Source organism: Salarias fasciatus, chromosome 4 (genome assembly GCF_902148845.1).
Source record: "Salarias fasciatus chromosome 4, fSalaFa1.1, whole genome shotgun sequence".
NCBI classification, from domain to species: Eukaryota; Metazoa; Chordata; class Actinopteri; order Blenniiformes; family Blenniidae; genus Salarias; species Salarias fasciatus.
The window spans coordinates 25088841-25108776 of NC_043748.1; the positions used below are offsets into that span (position 1 = coordinate 25088841).

Genomic DNA, 19936 nt, shown 5'->3' on the forward strand with positions numbered 1-19936 from the left:
CCTGGCCCCGCCCCTCAGTGCGTCCATGAAGCTGTTACAAACATGGCGGATTTCCTGCCGTCCCGCTCCGTTTTATCCGTTTGTTTCCCGATCTGTCTCCTCACGAGCGGCGAGGCGGAGCAGCTGAGGAAGTCCAAGGAGATCGATGAGGGTATTAAACGGGACAAGACGTACGCGAAGAGGCTCGTGAAGATCCTACTGCTCGGGGCGGGGGAGAGCGGAAAGTCGACTTTCCTCAAGCAGATGCGGATTATTCACGGAGAGGACTTCGACCACAAGGCCAGAGAGGAGTTCAGAGCCACGATCTTTAGTAACGTATTAAAGGTGGGTGGAGGGGGGGCTTTCCGGGGGGAACGAGCCGCTGGAGGCCCCGGGATGGGAGGCTGGGACAGCCCGGTTAGCTGCCGCCGAGCTCGGCTGGTTAGCTGGTTAAGAAACGCCCATGCTGCTCATGTGAGTGAGGGGAACTAAACAAGTAACCAGCTAACTCCGGTTCCACATGGCCTCCGCTCAGCGCCGGCTCCCCGCCGCTTCGGGTTAAAGCTCCGGCTCTGTGCTCATGACTGCCGTGAGCCCAGGACGAGGGAAGGAACACAAAACCTCCTGAAGGCTGTTATGTCTCTTTACTGAGATCATCCAGTAACTAACGGGTATGAGGTGATCAACCAGCTGTTACAGCCTGAAAGTCAGATCAGGTTAACTGTCCTGTGGTGTGAAACCCTGTCAGAGGGGCGCACACACACACACACACACACACACACACACACACAGCAGTCAGCTGTGTTCCACCTGAAGCCTGCAGCACAGAGGTGTGTCCTCTCACCTGAGCCTCTATCCAGATGTGTTTCACAAAGTTTGGAGGAATCAATCGTTTGTGTGTGTGTGTGTGAGAACATTATCCTCACTCTGTTGCTGTGCACATCATTCACCTGTTCATCATCTAGCTCTGCTTGGTGTGTCCAACCTGCTGTAATGTTGCGCGGTGACTTGTTGAATTGTTGGTCTGTGAGTTTCCAGATGTGTGTTTGCTCTCTCTCTCTTGTTGGACCAGATTTCACCCACACTGAGCTGTGTTTTGTTGTGAACTTTGTTTTTAGCCACTGTGGTGCCTCTGCCCTCTCCTGCTGCTGCCAGGGTTGAAGTGATGGAGTACATCTGAAATGTTGACATGGAGAGGGTGGATCTGCAGTGTGTGTGGTGGGTGGTGGAGCCCCGGTGGAGCCATGCTCTGCTGTGGCGGTGCAGGCTGTGATGCTGTTTGCTTGGCATTGGCGCTGGAGTGTTGTCTCTTCTTGTGGCTCTCCAGCAGAACATTGTCCGTTATGTCAGCATCAGTTTCTCTATTTCCATCAGCAGCGAGGCTGCCCCCCCCCCCCCCCCCCCCCCCCCCCCCCCCAGGCTGAGCACGCTCTCTGATTTTTAACCAGTACTGCTCCGGGACTTCTGCCCTGGTGGGTTTTCCCCCTGATCTGCTGCATTTTGCTCTGGTTAACATGAGTAAGCTGGAAAAGCCCGTGATGTTTAGTCCAGTTCCACCTCCAGAACAGCAGCAGGGCGGGCTCTCATCAGCTAGAACCTGAAAGCACCTCTGGGACAGACCAGAGAGCTGCCAGCTTCAGCTTATTGGACTGAAAGAGGTCAAAGTTCAGTCACTTTGAATTCAGACGTCTTTAGAATGAGTAGAATGAATTTCTTGGCGGTCAGATGAGAACTCGGCTCACAGCTCTCTGCTGTGTGGCCGCTGCTGGGCTTCTGTTGCGTCAGGAGTCAATACTGTGTCCCAATAACACATCTGTGAAGGCTGATGGTCGCTGCAGGGCTGCTGCAGCACCCGTCAGACCTGCAGCCACCTGGCAGGGCGGCGGGGACGAGCTGCTGTTTCCTGTCCTCTGGGCGGAGAGACGCAGGTGGAGCTCTGATTATTCTTCAATCTGCTTTCCTGGAGAGTTAATTTGTCCAGACGGATCGTCAACCCCGGGATCTTACTGGAAGATCGCAGATATTTTTTTAACAAAGCTTTAAAAAAAAAAAATTCAAGGCATTAGAAATAACTTGAAGAAGCCTTTAAAGGGATGAAGTTGAGGTAAACGCCACGAGGCCCTGCAGCATCCTGATTCCTGCAGGAGTTCAGCTGAAGCTCCTGTTGGGTGGACTGGTTCCTCAGGTGGTCGTTCAGCAGGACAGCTGGTATCTGGATCAGCTGGACCAGGACTGTTGACATGTTGGAGTCTGGCAGGAGTCTCCTCCCTGGAGAGACGCCAGCAGGACGCTCACCTGGACGGGGGGAGAGGCTCGGCCAGCAGAGGGAGTGGAGGCGGCGCACGCCTTGGGTTTGGTGGGATTGCGGCGCCTCGGCGCTGAAGGAGGCTGATGGAGACGGAGCAGTGCCGACGCCACGGGAACCGAGCGTCGCTGCTCCATACCTCCGCCTCAGGGTGCAGGGCTGGAGCCGCTTCAGACTTTCACCACAGAAGAAGAATCCAGCTCTTCTTGCTCCTTGTTTCGGAGCGGTCGGTTCTCTCCAGCGCTCCTGCTCCTCTGCTTTCTTCATTTTCTTGACACGCTCGTCTTTCTGCTCAGCCTTGTTTTGGTTGATTACTTTGTGAGTGTTGGAGACACCTGCAGTGTTTTGCAGACATGAGAGGCTGCTCTGTCCTGGAGGAACCTTTCGTCTTGATTCTCATTACTGGGTCCAAACTGTGGAGACAGAAGAGCTCCCCTGAAAACACACGGAGGCTGAACGTCCACAGGAACAGAAGATATGTGGTCAGACACAACAGCACGCATCCTTGAACGGTCACCACACACACACACACACACACACACACACACACACACACACACACACACACACACACACACACACACACACACACACACACACACACACACACACGGCGCTGGGGCGGCCGGCCTGCTGTGAGGGGTGAGGCAGAGTTCACGGGGCAGTAATGTGAACCGGTCTCTCCGGGTCACGGCCGGGTTCAGCCGGGCTCCTGACGGTCTTCTGGGGTCAGATCAGCGGTTCTTCAGTCATCAGAACAGTGAAGAGGCTTCAGCTGTGGACCCAGCTCAGGGTGTTTCGTTTCCCTCCGTTTGAATCCACGCTCAGCTCAGACTTCAGTCTGATTCAGACACAGTTTTTAATGGAAGCCCTTCAGGTCGAGCCATATGAAATCCGTGTTAACGGAATTGCGGAAATGACCAATAAAAACGGAATTGGAATAAAACGTGGAATATTGCGGAATTCGTCCTAATCTGGTCTGAAATTCAGTTTTCGGGAGAAAATGGAACCTTATAGTGCAAAGCAAACATGCCGGGGGGACCGCCCGAGCTGCTGCAACGTGTACGTCACTTCCACAGCGCTGCTAACATGCTAAAGGTGCGTTCACAATCGCTTTCCGCGATTTTGCGTCAAAATACAATTGAAAACAAATGTGAACGTGCGTTCCAGCCGCGACGAGACGCGACGCAACAACACGATGTACAAGCGAGCTGCTCCCTCCCCTCTCACACATTCAAGAAAGTTATGAAACTCCACGCTAAGCGCTAAATACAGAGCAGAACAGTACACGGACTTTTATGCCTCAGGGGAAAAGATTTTTTGTAAACACTGTTAACGTACCGTGGACTGGACTCACAGAGACACATGCGACTAATTGAAAAGTATTTATTTGTTGCAGGACTTTAAACACTAAGTGGACTGTTATATCCTATTAAATTGTGGACATTTATTCATTTCCACTTACCAGACACCTTTTTTTTATGGTAAAAATGAGCATAAAAACAAAACACCAAATTCAGAAATATTAAAACGGAAAAAACGGAATTTGGGAAAAAATAAAACGGAATTGGGGAAAAAATAAAACGGATTTCATATACCTCTACCTCAGGAAGGACGTTTCTGTGGATGTTTCAGTAGAATCGGCCGACTGAGGGTTATCGATCAGGGCTTTGTTTCTGCTCCTCAGACAGCCTGACAGGCTCGGTTTATGTTTCATGGTGGAAGCACTGAAAGCCGGTCGGCTGAGGCGTCTCAGGCCGTCCACGTCGTCTCCCATCACTCATCCCCGAGCGGCGGTATCTTCACTATCAGACATCGCAGCCGAGGCTCGGCTCACAGCAGAACAGTCTGCCGGAAGCTGTGTCAGACTGCTGATAGTGATCACCGAACACACAGGAAGAAACCTTCAGAAAGCTGCTGCCGTTTTCTCATGAACCGCTGCGAGAGCGGCAGGATGTGTCTGGGTCTTCATGGTCCGCCCAGCGCCTGAATGCCGATGACAGAGGAGCTGTTCAGTCCTGACAGACACTCCGATTCCCTCCATCAGCCTCCAGCCAGCCAGCTTCATCTTCAGTCTGCAGGCCGTCACGACTTTACACCACCTAGCTTTACTGCTCCTGAAGCTGGAAGTTAGACGGCTTGGACGGTTCCAGGAGCAGAGATCAGATCAGATTTGATTGTAATGGGATGGAGTTCATGTCTGGAGGCTTTTTCCACTCATTCATTTACATTTCAGCGAATTAAAGGAAACTGTATTGATTATAGAAAGTCGAAGACAGACCTGCTTCCTGTGTGTGTGAGCTCTGGACTTCATGTTAGAGCTGGTCCTGTACAAGTGTCAGTGATCATCTGGCCTGATTATTGACCAACATCTAAATATTCGCCTCGTATGGCGCCAACAAACACGACGATTTTCACATAAGAATTAATAGAAAACTCCAACAGTCGTGAAAACAGGTGCAAAGCAAGTAAGCAGAGGGTTTAGTTTGACCACAGCTGTGTGTTCCAGACGAACACGAGCCTGAAATCACTGCCTGCTCGAGTCCAGGAAGTACTTTAAAGCTCATTTAGGGCGGTTAGAGCGGACCACTGAGCCTTCAGGCCCGCTGTGCCGCCGCAGACTGAAACGGCTCATTACTGGATTACTGCAGCGTTTCCCAGCCTCCTCTGACCTCCGACCTCTGATTTAGATTCCTCAAGTAGCCTGAGTGCAGCGTTTAGACCGCCGGCCGCTCGCAGTCGGACCATCGGAACAAGAAACGCACTCCTGCAGCCGTTCTCCAGCCGACTCCGTGTTGGTTTTTTTCCTCCAGGCATCCGGGTGCTGGTGGACGCTCGGGAGAAGCTGCACATCCCATGGGGAAACCCGTCCAACCAGCGGCACGGCGACACCATGATGGCGTTCGACACGCGCTCGGCCATGGCTCAGGGCCACGGCATGGTGGAGGCCAAGGTGTTCCAGCACTACCTGCCCTCCATCCGGGCCCTGTGGGCCGACCAGGGCATCCAGAACGCCTACGACCGCCGCCGGGAGTTCCAGCTGGTGAGTCGGCCGGTGCCAGCCCTCGCACGCCGTCGCGTCACGTTTCCACGCGCCGAGCGTTCACGCCGCACATGTCAGGGTATCGATCCGCCGGCTGCAGCCCATCGCTGACCGGGACGCAGGAAATCCATGAAACATGTGATTTAGAGCAAAGGAAGTGGCGTCCTGTTAGAACAGACAGACACACACACACACACACACACACACACACACTGGTGCGTTGTGGGTGTGTGTGTGTTCAGCAGGAATGTGGGGCTGCTGTGTGGCGTTTGGTTCTGCCTCAGACTGACCTCTCCTCTGCTCTCTCTGTCTCTGTCTCTCTCTCTCTCTCTGTCTCTCTGTCTCTCTCTCTCTCAGGGGGAGTCAGTCAAGTATTTCCTGGACAATTTGGAGCGGCTCGGACAGTCGGTAAGTCCCGCCCACCTGCAGCCCCGCCGTGCGCCTGACGGAACAGATGAGCCGAAAGGAGAAGTGAAACGTTGTCCTGGTGACGCTCGGGGACCTTCCTCAAACCGCCGGCGAGGCGAGGCGACGCGAGGCGGGAAGTCACCGCTCTGTGGTTTCACAGCCTGACGTCCCAGAGACCAACCAGCAGAGCGCCTCCGCCGTCAGGAAGCGGCGTGGACTGAATTATTTACAGACGCACGACATGTGACGGTGACGCAGGCGCTGAGCTCACCCGCCCACGCTAACCCGTCACTCACTGCGCCGAGGAAATCAGACGCGGTCGCTGGTTTCCCTCACTTCCTGCTGATTTCACCTCCGCTCTCAGCCGTTAACCCTGCACTCATTACCCTGGTTTAGCCCGGTTTACCCCAGTTTACCCCAGTTTACCCGGGTTCACCCTGGTTTATTCCGGTTCACCCTGGTTTATTCCGGTTCACCCTGGTTTATTCCGGTTCACCCTGGTTTATTCCGGTTCACCCTGGTTTATTCCAGTTCACCCTGGTTTATTCCGGTTTACCCTGGTTTATTCCGGTTCACCCTGGTTTATTCCGGTTCACCCTGGTTTATTCCGGTTCACCCTGGTTTATTCCGGTTCACCCTGGTTTATTCCGGTTTACCCTGGTTTATTCCGGTTTACCCTGGTTTACCACAGCGCTTCTGAAGGCGGAGCCACCAGAGAGCCTCAGTAGAATCGGATGATTGAATCGCAGCAGACGGTGTTACGCAGACGGAGACTTGGACACAGCACTGGATTTCTTTGGGGAGATGTCCGTCCTGTCTGTGCTCATGTCTTCCAGCTTTGTTTGGGACCAGTTTCAGATGTTAGCGCCTCCATCTAAAGGTTGGGCGTGTCCTCCTCCCTGCAGGACTACCTTCCCAGCCAGCAGGACATCCTCCTGGCCAGGAAGCCCACCAAAGGCATCCATGAGTATGACTTCGAGATCAAGAACGTGCCCTTCAAGATGGTGGACGTGGGCGGCCAGCGCTCTGAGCGGCGGCGCTGGTTCGAGTGCTTCGACTCCGTCACTTCCATCCTCTTCCTCGTCTCGTCCTCAGAGTACGACCAGGTGAGAGTACGAGTAGTTTGCGACTCGATTCGTGCCACAGAATCGTGCAAGTGGAAACCCGGCTTTACTCGTGACGTCAGAGATTAGTGATGTTTTTCTATCACAGCAGCACTCTATGACCACTAGAGGGCTCTGTCTCCACTGACATCCTGTCCCTCATAATCCCATTCAATCTGAGACATTCCAGTAGTTATCAGACCAAAGGGCCGTTTCAGCTGTTAAAGCAGAACTACGTATCTTATTTACCTCAATAAATGTCGGACCCGACCACATCTCGCAAGAACAAACCTGCTTTATGGCACTCATACTCGAGTACAAGGATAAAAGCGCGTAAAACAAACATGAAACCCTCGCTAGCGTTAGCAACGCCACCATTAGGTGCTAAGGATGGCAGAACCAAAAGGACAAAAAACCTTAGTCTGACGAGCAGAAAAAAAGGAAACGGGAATGGGACGCTCTCTGCACGCGCGGAGACCGTTTACGACAGTGAGCTTTCACAGGAGACCAGTAGGGGGAGCGCAAGAGCAACAGTTGCATAGTTCTGCTTTCAGTTGCTTATATATTCACTTTTTGCATTTCTTTGATTCCTTTGAAATCCCTCATGCTAGCCCGTGAACCGCTAGCAGTAGCTAGCTAGCGAGCGTTAGCACTAGGGGAGGGCGATATGGCCTAAAATTTATATCACGGTATAATTTGATATATACATTTCAGCATAACAGTCTTTTACTGGTTACCATGGCACATGGTGGAAGCATGGAAGCAGGAAGTAGTTTTTAAACTATTAAATAACAGAAGTCAAGTTACTTTGAATCCAAACCAGGTCCAGATTACAGATCGGGGTCGGCAACTTGATTTGGCATCGTGCCAATTTTTTTTGACTGATTCCCGTTAGTCGGTGGCTAACAGCTAAGCTAACAGCTGACTGAGGCACGGTAGCGTCTATCAGCAGGCTACTTTTACGAAGCGTCCCTGAAGGCAGCAGGAGCTGCAGCTCAGGTTGTTCTCTGAATCAGAGGGTTTCAGGTGTTTCACAGGTAATGAAGGAGGTTTAGGAGGAAACTCACAGGTTAATGGACGGAGTTACTGCCTGAGTGAAGCAGCCGTCGCTGTTGTTGTGTATTACTTCTTCAGGGAACCGGGCATCTAAAAATCTGCATTACTGCCACCCAGAGGACGTAATGTGCTCTCGCGGTCGGGCGGTATGACCAAAATCCCTCCCGTGGCCCAAATTTATATCACATACGGTTTATACCGTTTATACCGCCCAGCCCTAGTTAGCACCGATGCTACCGGCAGCGTCTCTCCCTCCAGCTCTTTTGGGGTGTTTCCATGGCGACTGATCTCTGCTGTTGTAAACCAGCTTTTCCTGACTCGGCCTCCTCCCAGCAGGATTTCCAGTGTGTTAGAAAAGCGGCCACACAGCGCTCCACTGCGCTCCTGGTTAGCTGCCATCGCGTCTCCAAGTCAACTTCAACGCAACACTCGCTGTGGCTGCAGTTTTTTTTTTTTTTTTTAATGAACATAACATATATCTATTCTGTATGTGGATAACTGCACTGGAGGGAGCATTTAGTCAGCTAATGTTATTGATTTTCCTAAACGGTTATGATTTATTATCCCTGTAGACGTTGACCCCAGTAGTAGATGATGTAGTGAGCGGTGTAGTTTATGGTGTAGCAGGTGGTGTAATAGATGTTCATCTGGTTAAATCCTGCAGACTGAGCAACACAGACACGCCTCTGTTAGTAAAGACCGCCGTGCAGCCTCCAGCCATGATGCTTCCTCCTCTTTACCTCCATGCTCCCATGTCTTCAGGGCTGCATGTTCTTCCTGAGCAGCCGGGTCGTCTCTCCTCTCCCCCCAGGTGCTGATGGAGGACCGGCAGACCAACCGGCTCAGCGAGTCCCTCAACATCTTCGAGACCATCGTCAACAACCGCGTGTTCAACAACGTGTCCATCATCCTCTTCCTGAACAAGGAGGACCTGCTGAAGGAGAAGGTGAAGCAGGTGTCCATCAGAGACTACTTCCCAGAGTTCTCGGGCGAGCCCTCCAGCCTGGCCGACGTGCAGCGCTTCCTGGTCGAGTGCTTCCGCAAGAAGCGGCGCGAGCAGCAGCAGAAGCCGCTGTACCACCACTTCACCACCGCCATCAACACCGAGAACATCCGGCTGGTGTTCCGCGACGTCAAGGACACCATCCTGCACGACAACCTCAAGCAGCTGATGCTCCAGTAAGACCCGAGGGGGGGGGCGGCGGCGGCGGCCGGAGAGTGCCTTCCTTTTTCCTACCGCCAGACCCCCCCACCCCCCCCACCGAACTCTTGACTGACTGTTTATTGAAGCCACCACCACTACCGCCCCCCCTCCCCCCCACGCTTGCTCGCCGCCTTACTGAGCTTGTTCACTGTGACTTATAACGGCTGCAGGTTGGCGGAGAGCCGCCCCACCCCCCGCCCCCCACCCCCCGACTCCGAGAACCACTGTACATGACCTCTGCCCCCCCAACACCTTTTATCATGCTTACTTCCTGCGTGTTGCTCCGAGCACACACACACACACACACACACACACCCCGTGCTCGGGGGGGCAGCAGCTCGTCTCTGTCGTCCTTCAGCTGAAATATTCCCTCTTTTGTTCTGGACCTGGCGCCTGGTGATGACCTGAGCAGCCGGGTTTCCTCTGAGAACAGAGGGACGGAAACACACACACACACACACACACACACACACACACACACACATAGGAATTCCTCGTCTGAAATCCACTTAATTGTAGTTTTCTAATCGTCTTGATCCTCTCTCTAATATATGACCACGCCTATGCATTTCCTTGTAACTTATGTCTGATGGGGTCAGTCTGTGTGACTGTCCCACTTATTTAATGATGTCTTTTTTTTTGGGGGGGGGTGGGGGTACGAACACAGCCACGTAGAGACCACGCTGACGCCGCCGCGCTAGCGCCGGGTTCCACGCCGTGGCCCGCTGCTCTGATGTGTGGCGCCGCCGCCTGCTCCCCCACCGGTCGCCTGGTTTGAACCTGTGTGTCTGAAGTCTGGCCATCTTCAACCTGGACCGCACCCGAGCCGCGAGGGAACACCTGGACCCAGTGAACTTTGACCTCACGCCTTTAGCTGCACACCTGATTGTAATGAAACCCTTTTGTTGCCTTAAGTTTCATCACATCTGCAAAAAAAAAAAAGAAAAAAAAAAGCCACAGCTTTTTGTCAGTGATGATGCTAAACTTCGGCGCTCTCCAGTCCCGGGAGCTCCGTACGAGTTGCCTGAACACAGCCTGGAAACGGGACGTACCCCCAGAGGTACACCTCACTGGAGACCCATCCAGTCTCCTGAACCCCGGTCCCGCTGGCTGTTGCCGTGTCCGGCTGAGGCGGCGTGCGAGGGGAAGACTCGCCGTTTGACGGTCTCCAGGTTGGAAATGGCCAGACGGATGTTTGGGTCGCGCCACCGGAGGAGGGAACGCCGTTTTTCTTCCTCTCCTCTCAGCCGATCCCGCCTCCGCTCTCTGAAAGGTACCCGTCGCCCAGCCTCCGGTCCGTGTCGGGGGAAAAGGGAAGATCCGGCCTGTGTCGGCAGAACGCCGCCGCCGCCGCTGCTTTCGTCGTTGTATAAAGTTGGTGTACAGATCCCGTTAACGCCTCTGTAGCGTCTCATGAACCCCGGAGCGCCGCGGTGACGTCTCTCGCTCGGCCTCCCGGCTCTTTGCGTCTGCTGTGGTCTCGGAGACCCGGTTCCATCGACTGAACTGTTCCACCGCTGCACTTTAAACCCAAACCTGTGAGACCGCGGTCCCTCCGCCGTCCCCGCCGAGCTCCGACAGCCACGCCCGTCACCGCACGCCTGGACGCACGTCCACAGGGCGTTTCCTCAGTGTCAGACCCAGAGACCCCCCCCCAGGCGGACCGGACTGACCTCTGCTCAGCCGGTTTGGTCTCTTCCAGACCGGATCTGTTTGAAGACCCACACACGTGTCTGTCGGAAGCTGGGCGGGCGTTCGGCCGAGTCCGGATCGGTTGGTTTTCACAGGAAGTCTGAATCCTGAAGCAGTTTTTCCAGAAGTTTTGTAGACTTTTTCGACCAGTGTGTTTGTATTTGTCTTTTAAAGAAACGAGCCTCGATAGTCTTACTGTAGGCCTGAAGCGTCCTCGCCAAGCTGCATGTCCCAGCCTTAAACCCCCCACTGTGAGCTGCCGTGGCCTCGTCCTGCTGGACTAATGCAGGATTAAAACACACACACACACACACACACACGCATGTGTGTAACTGCCTCTGTTACCGGGTGGCCGGTTTGATTACCGTCACCTTCTTAGATCCACTTAATGAACTGGTCACCCGAGAGGAGACCAGCGCCGCCTTCACCGAGTCCAACTATGCACAAAGCTCCTCCTCCCAGACGGGACGACCGGGAGGACGGGACGGGTCCAGACGCCCCCGGGAGGACGGGACGGGTCCAGACCCGATCCGTCTGGAGCTCGCCGACTGACCACGCTCCTCCGTGTCTTACCGAACTGCCTCAGACCCGCAGACGAGCGGGAGTGCCTCTTCCTCCAGCTCCGCCTCCACACTGTGCCAGTCTGAAGCCACGCCCACCGGTCCGTTGCCTCGTCCACGTTTTTTGGAATTTTTTTTTTTTTTTTTTTCACGTAGACAAGCTTTCAATGTACAGTCTAACTTATACTGTCTTAACATCTACTCTACTCAATAAATCCAGCTGTTTTTGTAAACCGCCGCCTCTCTGCTGCTTCTGTGCTCATCTTCACCTCGCCAGCGCCAGGCCCTTCACAATAAGAGCCCAGTAAACACACTTCCTTTATGACTGACGGCTCTGGATGAACCTACACACACACACACAGAAATATACAGACAGCTGTTTGTAGAATTTATTTAAAAAATGATTTCAAGTGTCTCGGCCTCCCCCTCCTACGATCCAAAGTGAAAAAAGACGTATCAAACCAAGAGTTTAAATAAAGAGGGTCAGTGTTGAGTCATTTTCAGGAGCTCGCTCCACCCGTCCCTCCGCCCGCCCGCCCGTCCTCTGAGGCGTGTGATTAAAGTGTAAACCGTCTGGGTTTGGGTTCTCCTCACATCGCGGCGAGGTGGCGCCGGGGCTCGCCGCCGTACTGAAGACGCAGCAGATGCAGACTCTGATTGGACGAGGAGGACGGTCGGGTGACGGCCGGGTTCCTGAGACGGCTCCGCCCCCAGCCGGCTGGAGTCGGACAGTCTTTGGTCTCGGAGGAGAGACGGCGGGTCGTTGGGACGTCGGCTCGCCGCCGTCTTTCTTCCTGGCCCTGAAGCCGTGCCGCCGTCCCGATGTGGACGGAGGTCCGGCGGCTCAGTCCGTGCCGAGGTCCGGATCCTTCGCCCGCCTCGCCGGACTGTCATCGGGCAGCAGGTCCACGTCCAGGAAGTCCGGCTCCTCCTCCTCCTCGCTCGCCGCCCGCTGCCGGCAGCAGGCGCCGGACTTGGCGGGGAACACCAGGGCGAGGCAGACGGCGCTGAGCGCCATGCCGGCGGCGCAGGAGTAGAAGGCGGCGCCGTAGTTCTCTGTGAGGTCCACCAGCACGCCTGGAGGAGACGGGGACGGCGGTGAGACACACACACACACACACACACACACACTCTGAGCGCGGCGGTCCCACCTCCCAGCGGCGGCCCAGCCAGGCCGGCGAAGCTCTGGATGAAGACGTAGACGCCCACGCAGGAGGGCATCTTGGCGATGCCCACCACGTCGTCCTCGGCCAGCAGCGGGATGTGGGTGGAGCCCACCGTGCCGAAGAGGAAGCCGTAGAGCGCGGCGCAGACCGCCAGGCCCCAGAAGTCCCGCACGGCGGCGAAGACCGCCAGCACCAGGCTGAGCAGCACCACGCAGGCCAGCAGCACCAGGGTCTTGCGGCAGCGCGCCCGGCTCAGCGCCAGCCCGATGGACAGCCGGCCCAGGAACTCGGCCACCGCCATGACGGACAGCATGCCGGACGCGGCGGCGGCCGCCACGCCGCGGCTCCTGCTCAGCTGGATGATGTAGAGCTGCGGGGCGAAGAAGCCCAGCGTGGCGAACAGGCCGAACAGCGAGTACCAGATGAAGGCGCGGTCCCTCAGCACCGAGAAGTCCAGCAGCTTGGGGGCGGGGCTCTGCGGAGGACCCGCCTCCTCGCCGCCGCCCTGCTGTTTGAGGGGGCCGGGCGTGGTCTCTCCCGGCCGGTCCTCCGCCGCCGCCGCGGTCCTCAGGTCCAGGTTGGAGCCCTGCAGCGAGGTGACGCCCGAGTCCCCCGACCCCCCGGACACCCCGGAGCTGATGGAGGTCCGGGTCTGTTCGTTCTCCAGCTCGTAAATGGCCTCCATCTGCTTGAGCGACAGCGCCTCCTTGGCGGAGCCGTCCTCCTCCCACCGCTCGGCGGGCCGGACCACGATGGGCCGCAGGACCAGACCGCAGCCCACCACGGCGGACTGAACGACGCCCAGGACCACCAGGCAGCCGCGCCAGCCGATGTGCTGCTTCAGGGCGGTGAGGGCTGCGGACACAGAGGGGGGCGGAGTCTCACTGCCCGGAACCACACCCAGGAGGCGGAGCCACGACGCTGAACTGACTGAGGCCTCGCCGTACCTGGAGCGAAGACGAACATGGCCACGCACTCCCCGGAGGACGCCACGGACGTGACCAGCGCCCGCCGCCGCGAGAAGTACTGCGCCAGGAGGGTGAGGGTGGGCAGGAAGGACAGGCTGTAGCTCAGGCCTGGAGACACGGGGACAAGAGCAGAGGGGACGTGACAGCCACTGGCCCGCATGGAAGCAACACTGCCGGGGGACGGGGGGGGGGACGGAGAGGACAGGAGGGGACAGGAGGGGACAGGAGGGGGGGACTGAAGCTGTCAGGAGGCTCCTCGGTCAAAGATGGCGGCTGACAGAGGCGACTCCGCTTCACTACAGCTGCTGATGAAAGACAAAAGGCATGTGAAGGCGAGAGAGAGAGAGAGAGAAGGAGGGGGGGGGGTCACGTTAGGGTCCCAGGCAGTCATGGAGAGCAGGGAGGGAGAGCTAGCAGTGTGTTCTCTCATCATCCAATCAGCAGCCTCCTCCGTCTCTGCCCCGTCAGGAGGCGGAGCACCGGAGGACACGTCTGGAAGAAACACCTGCTAGGAGTCCCTTCAACACACACGCACACACACGCACACACGCGCGCGGCCTGGCTGTACCTGTGACGATGCCCATGGTGATGTACATCTCGCTGATGGAGTTGACGAAGGCGGAGGTGACGGAGCCCAGGCTCATCAGGAAGCCCCCCACCATCACCACCGGCCGGTGGCCGAAGCGGTTGCTGAGCCAGGTGGACAGCGGCGCTGCGGGGACGGAGGACAGAGGGACGACCGCTCGTCAACCGCCTCCCCTCACGGAGCGGGCGGAGTGCGAGCCGTGTGCGAGCCTCACCGGTGAAGGTGAAGACGAAGACGCAGATGGAGATGACCCAGGACACGCGGCTGTTGCTCTCCTGGAAGTCCTCCATCAGGTCCTCCAGGAAGACCCCCAGGCTCTTCAGCGTCCCGTAGGTGCAGATCTCCACCAGGAAGAAGGCGGCGGCCACGGCCCAGCCCCAGCCGCCGTCCGGCACCTCGGCGTACACGTTGGGGCCCCAGCAGCGGCGGGCGGAGGGGGAGGAGGGCGAGGAGGGCCTCATGGCTTCAGCCTGCAGGGAACACACACACACACACACACACACGCAGCTCAGAGCGGATCCACGCGGGGGCAGGAGAGACCGGCACACACCCCTCTGGGGGCTGACGCCTCCCTGGGGCTGCTTCCTGCTGCTCAGCCTGTTTTCAGCATTCTTTCCTCTTTTCCTCCATCACTCTGTCTGCTGAGTCATCAACGTCCTCCTCACACCCCACAGAGTCAAACCGCTGCATCAGCTCAGTCCTGCACGTCTACACTCACATTATCACTATATTACTGATATTGCGTCCAGTTTCAACTCATAGGTTGAGAGACCTGTGTGAGAGCGTGAAACAGACTTCTGCTGATAAACCCTCCTCAGCTGATAAACAGCAGCTTGTTTTTGCTACAGAATATGAAGAAGGACTCTGGTTCTGTGTGTTCAGGCGTCGTTCTGCTCACACCGGTTCCGCTGTGAAGCTGACCTACTTTCCAAGTCATTGAACGGGTTTCAGACGTCTTTCTGGGTCCAGCAGGTCTGATCTGGTTGAGGTTTACTTACAAAAGCATCCTGATTCAGGGCTCGGCCCTGAATCAGCACACACACCGCAACGGCAGACACAACCGCCACGAGCTTTTTGTTTTAAAGGCGTGTTAAGGTGAACAACTAATTACAGTCTGTGGATGAAGACCGATCACATAAGTAAAGTCTTTCAGTGGCTGAAGAGCTCTGGTTTTTACTTCCAATGATTTGAGCGGCTGTTAAATATTGGATCTCATCCTGACAGAAAGGTCAGAAAATCCAGCATTTCATCAGAAACTAGTACTTTGTGAAGAGAGAAGACATGCATGTCATCCTCCAACACCTGGACAACATTTTACAGTAGAAAACCCAGATTCACACAAAGAAAGCTGAATAAAAACACTTTCTAACATTAAGCTGTCGTAACACAGTCCACAAACACAAAACAGACACCGTGAACTGGAAAGCAGGGTCGCTACTGAGTTCTAATTAAAGCTCTGACTGAATTACAGAAGCCAGTCTCTGTTTTCTGCTGTTATTGTTCTTGTGCTTCTCCACGTTTATTCCAGGCTGGAAACCAGACGTGACTCCTCCACCCTCCGCCAGGGGGCAGCACACCGCCCCTCCTGTTACCTGCTTTAATTCTAACAGATCAATATGAGCGAAAACCAATTCTTCAACTTTTAATCATTAATAAGGCAGGACTCGCTCCTCTCTGGCGCTTCCTGTTCTCCTTTAGCAGAGATAAACTAAATATTCCTCTTTAGCCTTCGCTTTGCTCTGCAGGAGACTCACGTTACATTTAAATCTTTCATTTCAGGAGAATGACGCTTTTCAATTCATTCTTGATTAATTCTCTTTTTTCCCGAGACAAAAGGCGTTTAGTGGGATGTTTCCCCCCCCTCCGGCTGCCATGAGCGGAGTTATCCGCAGTGCAGTGGAGCGAGGACCGGCAGGATCTCGGACCCGCTCCCGGTGGTGAGACACCGGACGAGTCTAAATAAAAAGCAGCTGAATAACTAAACATCGCCGCGGTTCCTCCAGAGAGGCTGCGGCAGCCCGCTCCCCGCTCTGTAACGGGGCTGCGGAGCCGGTGTGAGGAGCCGGTCCGGGTCCCGGGATGCCGGTCTGGCCCGGGTTGCGGGTTTCACTCACCGGCGGAGCGGAGCGGGGCGGCGGGGCGGAGCGGCGGCGGAGCGGCGGTGGCGGACGGAGCCTCTCTGGTCCTCCTCTACTCTCGCTCCTCCGCCGCCTGGCGCATCTTTTGTCCGGGACTCCGGTCGCTTCCTGCCGGGCTCGGCAGCTCTCTACCGGCTCAAGCCGGTATTCAAACGCACGCACGCGCGCGCGAGAGAGAGAGTCTCCGCATCTCGTGAACGCGCAGGGCTCTGAGGCGCCGCCGCGCGCCGCCGCGCCACAGCGCAAACATCTGAAATGTGACTGAAACCCGCTTTAACGGAGGGTTTCGAGCCGGGTTAGTTATTCCCACTGCAGGAAAGCCTGTCTGCGGCAATTAGGAGCCCAGCCAGCTATTTATGAGGAAACATTCCAATTATAATCGCATGTGATTTTAATTTTAACCACATTATAAGACGTGTTTTTTTTTATTTGACCTAAAAATAATAACACTTATATCACTGGAGGACTTGGATGAAGTGTCCTCCAGACCGAAGGGCCTTTCATTATTGTAGTGGCCACAAAGCTCCTATTATTCTCACTACCTGAGGGCCAAATTCTGACTGAGCACTTTCCCTCTGAAGAGTTATGAGTCGTTCTGCATCTAAATCATTGAAAATAACCAAATAAACCAACTTGCATGCATTTGATGATTTTACTTTGAATTAAACAGGAATTTGTCAGTTTTCCCCTGTTTCAACTCTGCTTGAAGTCATCATCCAGCCAACGTTTGTAAAAAACTTAAGTTTTTCTGGAAGATCATGTCTGTTATATGAAAACATTACAGATAGTACTGTACAATCACTTTGCTAAATTAACCAGCACTGTTTCTGTCCTGATGAAGTGTTTTATGACAAAATTATTAATGTCTTGTTTGTAACAAAGCAGGTGAGAATCACTTCACGTTGTTTTGATGGTGTGAAATCCTGCTGTGTCAGGCGAACTGGTTTGATCCGGTCGATCAGACGTTTGGATCCTCTCACCCCGCCTTCATCCTCACACTTGTCCTTCCTGCAGGTTGTGTTTGATGAGAGGTGTGGCAGCGAATCCACAGTGAGACCTGCTGCTTAACGGTTACAGAATGTGTCTGCCGGGTGAGAACCGCTCTGAGCCGCCAGGAGGACGGACGTTCCTCCCGCTGCCTCACCCGCCTGGACCCATTTAGTCCAGATCCCGTAAACAAAACTCTGCTGAATTCCAGCAGGAACAATCACTGAAGGTAATTGATTACTCATTGACGCTGGAAGTTACATCAGCTGCTCACACACACTGCTTCACTGGGCTGGAAATGGTGTGCGTTATGATTGACCACCATCAGCTCAGGTTTGGGGAGAAAATGATTTATCACTGTGTACCACATCTGGAGGTCAAAGTTCAGCGACCAATGACAGTCAGGCAGATTATTCATGAGCAAGAAATTCTAGAGAAAGAAAGAACCTTCAAACATATTCATTTATTTCTTCGTTCATTTTGTCGCGTGAGAAGTGAGCTGGAGCTGCAGAACCAGAACCGTCCAGTACGATCAGTAACTCCAGGTTCTGGGTCGACGAGCTAAAACCAAACCACAGCCTGAACACGTCAGTCAGATCAGTCTGCCCACTCATATTAGGACCTTTTGTTTTAAAGGTGCCTTAAGGAGTTTGCACGTTTTATGCGAAACAGCGCCCCCTGCAGGCCTTGGGCGTAATGCAGCTTAGTGAAAAACTCGTCCCTGTGGCTCCCGTGCACGGAAGAGGGGGACTCCTTCCTCGCTCTTTTAGCAGCGTTCAAGTAAGATTTAAGTGTCTTCTACCTGGTGGAGTCTGTGTGGAGCTGTGGCAGTGCGAGAAGCCAGTCTGTTCTGACTTTCTGGAAGATCCTGCTCAGTTGTTGCTCACTAAGCATCTGGTGGAGTAATGGCGGACAAAATGCAACTTAACAAGCCGGAGTGCGCATTACGTCATTCCTTTCAAATTCTCCCCCAAAAAATTCTGGAGCCGGACCGGCACTGTGACTTTCAAGTGACAATTTAGCGCTGTTAGAGGTACTGGTAATGAATATGTCAGGGCACATTGTACACATCATTAAAAATGTGGAACATATTTATGGTGGAAAATAAGTATTTTTAAGGTTGTAAAACTCCTTAATGCACCTTTAATCTAACTGATGAACTGCTAAATGTTAATGTTTTATTCTGGATCTGATGCAGAAAAAGACGTGGAACAGAATGTGACAGTGTTTGAATAAATTATTGCAAAAATAATATTTTCTGCTCTATTTGTTCTAATTTCTTGTTGTTCATTTATTTGCATCTTCTGCTGTTAAAGCTGCTGTAGGCAGGATTTTGCTAGTCAATGCTAATTTTTCTGTGTTTGTCTTTGGATTAAATGTTAGAGTATCCATTGATAATCCTTTAGGAGTGCAGCATAACTGCTCTACCGCGAGGGCGCAGCGTTTCCATCTGTCTCTGTTCTGAGCTGAAAAGGAATCTCGACAGCTCCAGGTATCTTTGACCAATCAGAAGAGCCCCTGAGGCTCGAACTGTGATTGGTCGAGGGGCGTTCGTTGCACGTTCTTGTGGGAGGGGCTTAACTTGCGTAAGGACGTGATGTCAGAGAAAACAGGACAGGATTGGCTGCGCTGGGTTTCAAATTGCCATCTTAGATGGGTCAAATCGCATGGCGGAGATGCGGAATCCTGCCTACAGCACCTTTAAATGTTTCAATCTGTATTTACTTGTGATGTGATTTAAATTCAGGATATTAACTTTAATACTAATGCACCATTAAAACAGATCTATTTGAATTCATTTTGTTATAATATAAAGACCATAAAGTGAAACAGGCCTCTTTCTCTTCTCCATGAACCTGAACATTTTCTATTTAAAGATATCAGAACTAACTAAGAACAGTGTTTTAGAGGTGGTAAAGCATGTTTAAACGGAACGCTCCTCGTATTTATTCCTATCAGAACGATGTGCTGACGTCAAAGACAGACTGAATCCAATCATCGAGTGCGACTCTCCTCTGGCAAACAGAGGTCAGTCCTTCATGTCTGGAAAATCAGCAAATCGTCTCAGAGCAGGAAGTGAAGAGGAGAGCAGAGAAAGCCTCAGGTACGACCCCCGGACTCATCCTCCACCTCTCATAACATGAAGATCCCGCAGGAATGTTCATCTTGAACCAGACACTGCTGCCCTCCATGTCTGTGAATCGTAGGTTTTCAGATCGCTGGTGTGATCAGGATGATTCCACCCGTCCTGATCAGGATTTGTCACCTGCCGAAGTCGTGACTCACCTGTTGGTTCTCGCTGAGCTTCTGACTGAGGTGAAAGTTCACAGGTTCCCTGCCTGAGCCTGAGGTGACCACACACAGGTGTGTTTGAGCCCGGCTCGGCCCTGACCTGAGGAGCTCTGAGCAGAGTGACATCTCTGATGGGGAATACATTCAGCCCATGCAGGGAGGCGTGGCAGCAGGTTTGGCTTCAGGGCGATCCTACTCCGCAAAAACTCTGAATGCAAATCTGCAGCAGAGGATATTAATTTGAACCCGAATAGTTTTTATTTACCAGCGCTAACAGAAACCGGGTCCTGCTGCGTCTGGGTCCTGGTTCTTCAGTGGTTCAAAGGGCCACTGGTGAAGCTGGGTTGACTTTAAACGGACAGGACTGAGCGGGTCGTCTCTCCTCACCCGTCAGGTGTCACGGTGACCTTCGCTACGAGCCTCTGGCCCGGTGCAGTGTGTGTGTAAGG

At 53.9% G+C, this 19936-nt stretch overlaps 2 protein-coding genes across 3 annotated transcripts; one reads left to right on the top strand and one right to left on the bottom strand.

Annotated features, from left to right (window-relative positions):
- Positions 1–10091, top strand: gna13b (guanine nucleotide binding protein (G protein), alpha 13b). The gene is made up of 5 exons (XM_030089440.1): positions 1–328; positions 5098–5327; positions 5685–5735; positions 6641–6841; positions 8706–10091. Exons 1-5 carry the CDS (start codon positions 43–45, stop codon positions 9075–9077), a joined length of 1140 nt encoding a protein of 379 aa, XP_029945300.1. The 5' UTR covers positions 1–42; the 3' UTR covers positions 9078–10091.
- A 1640-nt stretch (positions 10092–11731) lies between these two features.
- On the bottom strand, positions 11732–19523 carry slc16a6b (solute carrier family 16 member 6b). 2 transcript variants are annotated; one of them, XM_030089439.1, is made up of 6 exons: positions 19482–19523; positions 14285–14540; positions 14053–14196; positions 13464–13592; positions 12502–13371; positions 11732–12427 (listed from the first exon to the last, which is right to left on the bottom strand). In XM_030089439.1, the coding sequence occupies exons 2-6, from the start codon at positions 14529–14531 to the stop codon at positions 12195–12197; spliced, it is 1623 nt and encodes a 540-aa protein (XP_029945299.1). In that variant the 5' UTR covers positions 14532–14540; positions 19482–19523; the 3' UTR covers positions 11732–12194. The 2 variants fall into 2 exon arrangements, with proteins under 2 accessions (XP_029945299.1, XP_029945298.1); XM_030089438.1 differs by lacking the exon at positions 19482–19523 and adding an exon at positions 16185–16410.
- Positions 19524–19936: the final 413 nt, after the last annotated feature.

What these genes read in the sequence shown, in the direction of transcription:
- slc16a6b (XM_030089439.1), bottom strand. Translation starts at nt 14,531, where the DNA reads ATGAGGCCCTCCTCGCCCTCCTCCCCCTCCGCCCGCCGCTGCTGGGGC. An exon ending in CTTCGTCTTCACCTTCACCG is followed by an intron (nt 14,197 to 14,284) that starts GTGAGGCTCGCA and finishes CCGTCCCCGCAG; the next exon opens with CGCCGCTGTCCACCTGGCTC. An exon ending in CATGTTCGTCTTCGCTCCAG is followed by an intron (nt 13,372 to 13,463) that starts GTACGGCGAGGC and finishes CTGTGTCCGCAG; the next exon opens with CCCTCACCGCCCTGAAGCAG.
- gna13b (XM_030089440.1), top strand. Translation starts at nt 43, where the DNA reads ATGGCGGATTTCCTGCCGTCCCGCTCCGTTTTATCCGTTTGTTTCCCG. An exon ending in GCCGCCGGGAGTTCCAGCTG is followed by an intron (nt 5,328 to 5,684) that starts GTGAGTCGGCCG and finishes TCTCTCTCTCAG; the next exon opens with GGGGAGTCAGTCAAGTATTT. An exon ending in CGTCCTCAGAGTACGACCAG is followed by an intron (nt 6,842 to 8,705) that starts GTGAGAGTACGA and finishes CTCTCCCCCCAG; the next exon opens with GTGCTGATGGAGGACCGGCA.